Source organism: Malania oleifera, chromosome 12, assembly GCF_029873635.1.
Source record: "Malania oleifera isolate guangnan ecotype guangnan chromosome 12, ASM2987363v1, whole genome shotgun sequence".
Taxonomy (NCBI): Eukaryota; Viridiplantae; Streptophyta; class Magnoliopsida; order Santalales; family Ximeniaceae; genus Malania; species Malania oleifera.
Window position 1 is genome coordinate 50,026,360 of NC_080428.1, and position 9,315 is coordinate 50,035,674.

General features: G+C 37.2%; 1 protein-coding gene across 1 annotated transcript; it reads left to right on the top strand.

Moving 5' to 3' along the window:
• Positions 1–2,013: 2,013 nt before the first annotated feature.
• On the top strand, positions 2,014–8,970 carry LOC131144562 (trihelix transcription factor ENAP1-like). The gene is made up of 2 exons (XM_058093264.1): positions 2,014–3,260; positions 8,532–8,970. The coding sequence occupies exons 1-2, from the start codon at positions 2,429–2,431 to the stop codon at positions 8,543–8,545; spliced, it is 846 nt and encodes a 281-aa protein (XP_057949247.1). The 5' UTR covers positions 2,014–2,428; the 3' UTR covers positions 8,546–8,970.
• Positions 8,971–9,315: the final 345 nt, after the last annotated feature.

Here is a 9,315-nt window from a genome sequence, read left to right on the forward strand (position 1 = left end):
AATGGTTCACAAAGAACCTTACAAGATATTGGAAATATAATTTAATGCTCCTTAAATGAGCCAATATGAAACACAACCAAATCCTCACTCTATTCTCTCAAGGAATGAATCTTACAAGATAAGTGAGTAAGAGAGGATTGAGCACTTGTGAAGAATAACTAAAATGCAAAGTGCAAAGTGCTTAAGTTTTGGATAAAATGATATTTTTCACAAATATGATCAATAATGCTCAAAACCATGTTAATATAAGTCTAATAGTTTGTATTTATAGTCCAAGAGCCAAATGAGCCGTTAACTAGTCGTTGGGGAAGAAAAACTATTTTATTTGGTAAACTAGTCGTTTTCTGTCCGTTGGAGCGGTTCTGCCCATTGAACTCGTCGACTAGGCCCTGTACTCGTCGACTAACCATACACTGCGCCTCGTTGACGAATCCCCTATGTTCGTCAATGAGGTCCCTGAATCAAAAAAAGTAATCAACATGAAAGTTGTGGCATTTTATATTAGCTTTCCAGGGACACCAAGATCGTCCCATGTGGACTTTTATAGAAAAAGTTATGTTCAAAATATCGAAAGGTGTTCAGGACTCAAAACTGCACTACGGTAGTGACGATTGCTTTGTTTTTCCTAATCAAAAAGCGTTTTAATAACTAAAGACATTCTTGGACAAAAGTGTATGAAATATATTAGGTCTAATGAAGATTAAAACTTGTCCAAATGAGTTTCCTTTTGAATATAAGATATCTTAATTAATAAAACACATTTGAAAACCCATTTTGATATCTTATATGCTCAGTATGTCCTTTTATAAATATACTTGACTTTCTTTAGACCTTTAGGACATAAAACTTGTTTTAACACAATCAGGATTAAGTATAAAAATGTTCTTAAAACTAAAATGTTAAAAACTTGTCCCTTTGAAAACATATTTGAATTTTAGGATTCATTTGACAAACTCTTGTTTTAACTTAGAAAACTATGAATTATGAGTTTGTTACTTTTGTGCAGATCCTATATGCTCATGTGTCCTAGTATGCTTATGCAATGGCTCAACTCTTACTTAGAAATCATGCAAGACGTACACCGCAAGAGTTACAATACGCACTCACCCACACAACCCTTATTATAATTAATTTATACAATTAAGTTTCCTTTGGTTGTGCTTGGGTCATTTCGAGTACGTGTCCATTTGATCTTTCCTTCTTGACGTCTACTCGGTCCGATCTTTGCCTTCGATCCAATAATTCATGTACGAGTACATGTACTAAACATGATCTGCAAAGATAGGAAAACACTAGTAACAACATATAGGTTAATATCATCAAAACACATTAAACAATGATGGTATAGCCACTAAGGCTAACACTTCTTACATAAATATTTTTCTTTCCCGAACATGTCAAACAAAATTTATTGTGCACCGACATTGATTTAAATGATAATGTTGTAAACGCTTCTTTTTCTTTTACTTTCGATGGAATTTAATGTGGATCATAAGCTAGTATCCTCCTCTATCAAAGTGAAAGGTTAAAAAAAAAGTACCATATAAGATTTAGTGGAGGATAGATGCTAAAAATTTTTGAAGTCAAAGTTTAGTTCTATTAAAAATAGTAGTTTTGCCAAGGTGAAAAAGTTGTTGACATTTTTCGCTAACTTAGGTCACTCTCACTTCTATATAAGAATGGGCACAAGCTAAAATGTTCTCGATCAAATTTTAAATATAAGATATATGTGTATTCTATGCATCACCACTCTTTATTTAGTGAGTTTTATGATCAAAGTGCATTTGACTTAAAAGAAAAAAAAAAAAAAAAGTGAGTCATTTGACTTAGGCATTTTCTTTGTTATTCTATTTGGATCAAATAAAAAGAAGAAAAATATTTGGTACCTTTTTTGTTTTTCCTTTTAGTTTTGAATTTCCAAAACGGTCTTCTTAAGTTTTAATGACCTGCTAGAGAGAGAGAGGCAGTCGGAATGACGTATACCCAGCGCCCGTCCCGTCCCGTCTCCTTCGCCGCCCCTCCCCGTCAAGCGGGTTACATACCGTATTAATCATATATTCCTTTGTTAATAACCAAACGATGACAACGATAATTCAAAACTATCCAATCCTATTTTACAAAAAACAAAAGAAGAAAAAGAAAAATGGAACAACGGCGCAACGGAGCCGAGCCGACCCGCGCGAACGTCGGCCCACGCGCTCCCCCCCCCGGCGACCTCACCGTACCAATACCTCCCCTACACATGCGCCCTCACGCGTCTGTCGCCAGCCGGCGCCTCATCGCCGCTCTCCTACTTTTCCCCTCCCCACTCCCCGACGCAACTCTCTCTCTCTCCCCCCTCTTATTCGTTCTCTCTCCCTTTCTCATCACCACCTCCTCCACCGCTAACAACCAATACCTGCCCTAATCCTGCCCAACCACCGCCACCATGGGTGATTTGACGGAATCTGCCGCGGCGCAATCGCGTCCGACGATGCCGATCCGCGAGGACTGCTGGAGCGAGGAGGCCACATCCACGCTCGTCGACGCCTGGGGCCGCCGTTACCTCGAGCTCAACCGCGGCAACCTCCGCCAGAAGGACTGGCAGGAGGTTGCGGACGCCGTCAACGATCGCCACGGCCACGTCAAGAAGGCTCGCCGCACCGATGTCCAGTGCAAGAACCGTATCGATACGCTTAAGAAGAAGTATAAGGTCGAGAAAGCTAGGGTTTCTGATTCTAATGGAACCGTGACCAGTTCCTGGCCCTTCTTTTCCCGTCTCGATGCCCTAATTGGACCCAACGCTTCAGCCAAAAAGCCATCGCCCTCGCCGACGTCGTCTCTGCCGGTTGCCCTTCCCTTGCCCTACCGGAAAAATCCTGCTCCGGCACCGGTTCTTCCCCTGAAACGCCCGTCCCTTGCTGTGCCTGTTGATGATTCGTACTTTCGCCGGAACTATTCAGCGGTTGCAGCAGCTGCGGCTGCAGCTGCGGATTCCGACGCTGAGGATGATGATTCTGAGGATTCGAGGTCAAGCGGGGAGAGCGGGCAGCGGGATGCAGAGTCTGATGGGATAAGGCGGCTGGCACGGGCGATTGCCAGGTTTGGGGAGATTTATGAGAGACTGGAGGAAGAGAAACAGAGGCAGATGATAGAATTGGAGAAGCAGAGAATGCAGTTTGCCAAGGATTTGGAGTTTCAGAGGATGCAAATGTTTATGGATACTCAGGTTCAGCTGGAGAAGATCAAACGGTCGAGAAGATCTGGTTCAAATGGTGATGGTGAGATGACTTTTGATCTCTTTGTGCATTTTTTTTTTGTTTAGTTCTTTTGGCATTTATTTTTGGGTTGTTTAGGAGCTTGATTTGTTTTGTTTTGAAACTTGAAAGACATTGTGCATAAATGTTGAGCAAAAGGTAATCACAGACATATTTTATCATGTTATTATATTCATAAAGTTTATTTTAGTCCTGTAGATGCTTTTTGTTTTGGTTGAATATTGTTTTTATTTTATTTTCATTGATTCTCACACATTAAATACTTTTAGATTTGAAATATTTGGGGTTTATTGATGTTCTTAAATTGTGGTTTCATTGGTTACCTTTGGTAATGCTGTTCAATTGGCGACTGATCATTTCTCTTTGCATTTTTAAAGTTTTGAAATCATCATGATTGCAAGGACAGCGTTATGTTAAGTAGTTCTATGTTCTTTTAAAATATAAGCTTTTCATCTGTATCATGATACTGCAATGTTTGAGTTATTTTTGTGGAGAAAGATTGAACAACTTTCTCATACACAACATCAACCCCGAGCTTCTTTACTTGTCTATTAGATCAAGCTTTTGATGGTAGTTAGGGTGTATTCTGGTAATGTCAGAAGGCATAGAGAATTCCAGTGGAGGAAGTTCTCTAATTATGAATAGTTTGAAGGAATTACAAGCTGGCGCTAAACCATTCTTGTCTTCCTCAAAGGCAGTGGTTGATGTATACTGTAGCTATATTAACTCAAATTGATTAGCTGAATAAGCATCTAGCTCTTTATGGGATCTCTACTAACTGAGCTAAAAACCATGGTTTGGTTTTACTATGGTTTTCAATATATTTTATACCACTCTTCTCCCCCAATCTTGGTGGATGTGCTATCTGGGGAATTGCAGTGGCAGTGTAGCCAGGATTGATGTACCCAGTACCCTGTACCCACTATTGGATTTACTGGTTGTTATTCGTGCATGCTGCTTTACTTTTGATCCTTATAATCAACTAGTATTTTGATGCCTTTTCTGGATGGTTAGGATTGTTTAGGATGGATAATTTTGAGTAAATAAGAAAATGTATTGGCATCTATGCATCTATGGTTAGGCACTCCCATCTTTTATCTGAACTTCTGCTACTGCTGAGGTCATCATGGGATTTATCTTGTTAGTATTGGTGCTTTTTATTGGATGCATTGCAAAGCAATTGATAATAAGTGTAGGTGATTGAAATTGAATGAGGAATTTATTTCTGATGACTTCATATTGTTACAAAGATCTTTCTTTGTTATTGTGTAATAGAGATGGACTTTAAGGCTCTGTTTATATCAAGGATTTTGTTTGAAGTAAGGAGAAGAAAGGAAAATAAGCGGGAAATTCATTTTTCATTATATAAAACATAATTAAAAATGAAAATTAGGTCTAATTTGATAAAAAATTAAGAAAAAAAATTTGTTCATTGATTTCCTATATATTTCATTTTTTCTAACTTTCTTTGATAATAAAAAAAGAAAAGGTGGATTCCTTTGTATTTTTCTTTCCTTTCTGTAATACTTTTCAAGTTCCAAACAGGTTCTAAGGGATTTGATTATCTTTCTTGGATAACTTTGGTTTGTTATGGAATGAATAATTTGGACCATGAGAGGAAGGGGGAGGGGATACTGAGAAGTGTTTATAAATTTATACATATATTCGTGATTATCAGCATGGCATTTATTTGATCCTTATAGTTCTTGGAGGCCTAAGCAATGCTAAGTTTGTGAACATTATCTCAGAGAACAGTGTCTTTATATCGTGCAGCTGGAAAAGTCAATCGTTTGCATGTGATTATTTGTCTAGTATTTATAAATGTCATTTTATGTGCTCATGTGAATGTCCTTATTGTAAGGTTCTGTGATTTTTGAGTGTTTTTAATGTGTTGTATTTATTTGAAGTTGGACCATGAGTTGAGCTCTAGGTTTCATATGTTAGATGCCACTCTGCTGGATCAAGTTCCTCAGTGTACTTTCGAATTTTTGTCTAAAATATTTGTTTTTCTTATTTCTCATTATGTTTAGTTTTATGAATGTAATATGGTTAATATATGGATCTCATTATGTGTTATCAAAATCTGCCTTTTGTTTTTAATATATTTGGCGTTCTAATTATTATAAGGTAGGTATGAACAAGAATTATAATTTAGTGACAGAAAAATTTTCTTGTCCATAGACTAACGACAAGGAATTGGAATTTGCATTGTATTTTATATAACCAAAGGAATCATAGGAAGATTATTTTGGAGGCATGAGAAGTCCAATTGTGAGGAAAATCAGAGGCTGTGAAGTGAAAGCGGTGTTTACGTTTTAAGAACTCACAAGTGGTCTAGTTTGTAAAAATATATATAAGGAGATCGTAAATATGGTACTGGAATTGGTGAAATAGATAATTTTGTTTTCAAAAGATATGAAACCTATACGTTCACTTTGAAGACATTCTTGAATAGCAGTTGAGTTTTTACTGAGGTCTTGTGGCTAGGTGCCTATTGGAAGGTCATGGGCTGGCTCACTCTTGTATTCTTTCCTGATCTCCCAACAAAAAAAATTTTCAGAAATTTTAGAATGGCTTCTTTTTCAGAAATGGAACACTTCCCCACTTTAATCTTCTAGCTGGAAATATTATGCATCTGACTCTGGCAGATTTCAATGAGTTCAAACGTCGGATTGGAAATATGCCATAAGATTAACTATGGTGAGTTTCTGAATGTCAAGCCCCACGACACTTGATAGTATTGACACCCTTAAATAATTCCCAATAGTGCCTCCATTTAAATCTTCTCCTTTCACATGTTTTGTTACATTCTTCCTTTACCGGCCAATTCGTTGCAAAATTCAACTCATTGGTTACTCAACTGTAAAAAAAAAAAAAAAAATCTTTTCCCCAATATTATTATTTGTTTTGGTTACAAACCTGACCACTCTTGTGGTACCATCAAAAGTTATCTTGTTTTTTCCATTCCAATTCGTTCAATGAATGGCATGGCTGCATGAATAACAATAATTTATGCTATCTCTAAATTCTTTTATCTTCTCTTTCCACACCACTAGGCTTTAACAACATAATGTCTGTGAAGGCACAACAACTCTGCGGCTGGTGGATCTAATGCTACTATGTCAGAAATCATATATTAAGTAATCTAACTTTACACAGAGGAGGGCATAACTAATTGTTGTTGGTTTTCAACATCTTAAATAAATAAATAAGTCAATTCTTTTGTAGAGAGTTCAAATGACAGTAGCATGTGTCCTTAAAAAAACTAAGGCACATAAAATCCCAAGATTGTTATATTTCATAGCATTAATCAGTTAAACTTTTTATTTACCTCATGAAGGTTTCAAGCTTTATAATCAAGTTTTGCTCTTTGCCTATGTATTGTAGATTATTGTACTCCTTGTCAAGATATTGTGTTATTGCCACTGCATTTGAAACACTGCGATGTTAATTGTGTACCATCGTCTATTTTTGGTTTTGCTCTAATTTAGAGCATGTCTGTTTGGCCTCAATTACTAGGATTCATTAGATAATTTGGAAAAAAAAAAAATTGATTTAAACCAGACTTTCATATATCATTGTATGCTATGTAGGTGAAAATGGTCCATGTTTCTTTGCCCTATTGCTGGTCAAATGGCAAGGATTGAGGCTGCAGCCTCCAATTTGGAAACCTACTGGTGTAATGGATCTTGTAGGGGGTAACTATTACTATGCTATTAGTTTTAAGGTGGCACAGCTTATGTACACAATTGAGACCACAGCTCTGTGTTGATTAAAGAGTTCATTTTTAATTTTCAACCTATTATTAATTGAGTCTACACTATAGAGATTTAAATATTCATGATATTTCCTATAGCTTTGGAGGCACATCTAAAGGTAGCTTCCTTCTACTGTCAACCCCATTAATAGAACATAGGAATACTAATTATGTACTCACTTTGCGAGATCAGCTTCAGATAACTTCTTTCTCCTATATTTTTATTGATGGCATTTCATCATGAAACAATGCAATACTCCTACTAGATCCTTAAATTATGGAATCATGCTCTTACCGAGTTGCCAATGTAGGTGGCCTCACTAATTGAGGACAGATTCGTCCCATCATATGTTTTATTAACAGAAACTGGGGACAAGGGAGAATGTTCAAGGGGGGGAACATTGGAGAAAAAAAAACTTGTGAAAAAAATCCATGAGGGAATCAAAATAATTGATAGTTTAGGGGGCTGACTAGGCGGGGTTGCTCTTTTAATAGTAAGAACGGCGTTGCTTGTAAGTTATAACTACTAACCACCTTCCATATGTCATGTATAGGAGTTGATTTTCTTAATTGGCTTTATAATCATAGCTTATCATTGTTGGCAGTTGACAAAAGTGGGGAAAAATGTCTCAAATTCATATCCAAGTGACTCTCCTCCCCCCCCCCCCCCCCGGCCTCTTCTCTCTCTCTCTCTCTCTCTCTCTCTCTCTCCATTGCAGCAAACACACTTTTTAGAAGGTTTATTGTATACTTGTCTCTGAATCCCACCATTGTGTTAGATTTGTAGGTTCACTTGAGTGATTTTATTGTTTTGTGTGAGGTTTAATGGAGTGTATGTATTGAAAGTTTCTGCCATTCCTTTTGTTTGTGCTCAACTGCTTTTCAAATTGTCCTTTACTATTTTGTGAAGGATATTAATTTTTTTTTTCTTTGTGCTGGTGGGAATTGAAATTCTTGGTTGGGGCTACAACAGTTTTTCACCTACACAAAATTTTGCCTGTTTGATGAACCAATTGAGCGCATTATGCAATATCTGGTTTCCTTACAAGGGATCAATTCTCTCCTGGTCTTAGACCTCCTCAATAGCTTTTTATGTGCCATGGTTCATCAAGCTCACTGTTGGCTCACATGTTCTTTACTGGCTCATTGTAATCAAGGATTTCAGATTGATATGATCAAGAGTTGCCTAGTTGCCTCATCCAGATGGTGCTCCAAATTAGAGTGCTGATTAGTTTCTTTCTGGGGAGAGGTGCAAGTTTGTGGTTTCAATGACTTCCAATATCTTGGCCAACTTGCAACTAGCAAGTACACTAGACATGGAAGCATTGTATGCGCTTGTATAAAAGTTCATTTGCATACACATATACATGGCTTGGAATCCAAGTGAATGCATGCATTGCAAAATGCTTGCAAATTCTGACTCCTGAGTGCAGTTATGGAATCTTTCTTGGTTTTGTTTAAAGCTGTTTTGGTGCGGACTTTGCTTCTTGAATCAATTTTCTTGTTCTTTGTTGCAGATATGTACAGCTAGCTGCGTGGGAAAGAACTGCAGCGACATTCCTACTAGATTTTTATTTTCGTTATTAATGTGTGAAATGCATCTAGTTCCAGCTGATTTCCGGAAGGCGGATGGTCGGGACCACTGAAGTGCTCAATGTTGATAAATCAGTAGCAGATGAGCTTTGAATCCCACCACCCCGCCCCCCCAAAAAAACAATAAATATTCTGATGTTTGAGATTTGAATCCAGTGCACATTGTCATTTTATTTTTCCTAGAGCAGACCGGTGCTCTCCGAGAATGCACCCCTTCAGTGACTTCCATTTTTTCCCTGATACCAAACAGGAACATCTATGGTCTCTGATGCATGGTTTTGGGTCAGTATTCTTCAAATGCTCATGGCTGCATTTAGAAGATGAACAGTTGTAAATAGTATTTCAATGCAGGATTTTTGTGCATATGCTGGTTGCTTTCAGTAGAGGCCATTGAGTTATGCAATATTATCCAATGTATGGTGTAATCCTTTTGATCGTCATTGATTATGTCTTTTAGATTGAGAGATGAAGTGGAAGATTATTGTTAATGCAGTTTCCATGTTCATTCACCTTGGTTTATGACACGTTAATCAAGAACATTGAGCCGTGTTTGGTTCGCCAAATTAAATTTTAGGAATGGAAATGTAATCCTCTGTTGGATTTGCAGAACCAAGGATGGGTGAAATAATTGTGATTTCAGTCTAGATGATTTAGAATTTATTCTCATTTAATGGAACCAGACCATTTTTTAGGATAAAAATATTATAA

Bases quoted from the DNA above. Each gene is read 5' to 3' on its own strand.
- LOC131144562 (XM_058093264.1), top strand. From the start codon at position 2,429: ATGGGTGATTTGACGGAATCTGCCGCGGCGCAATCGCGTCCGACGATG.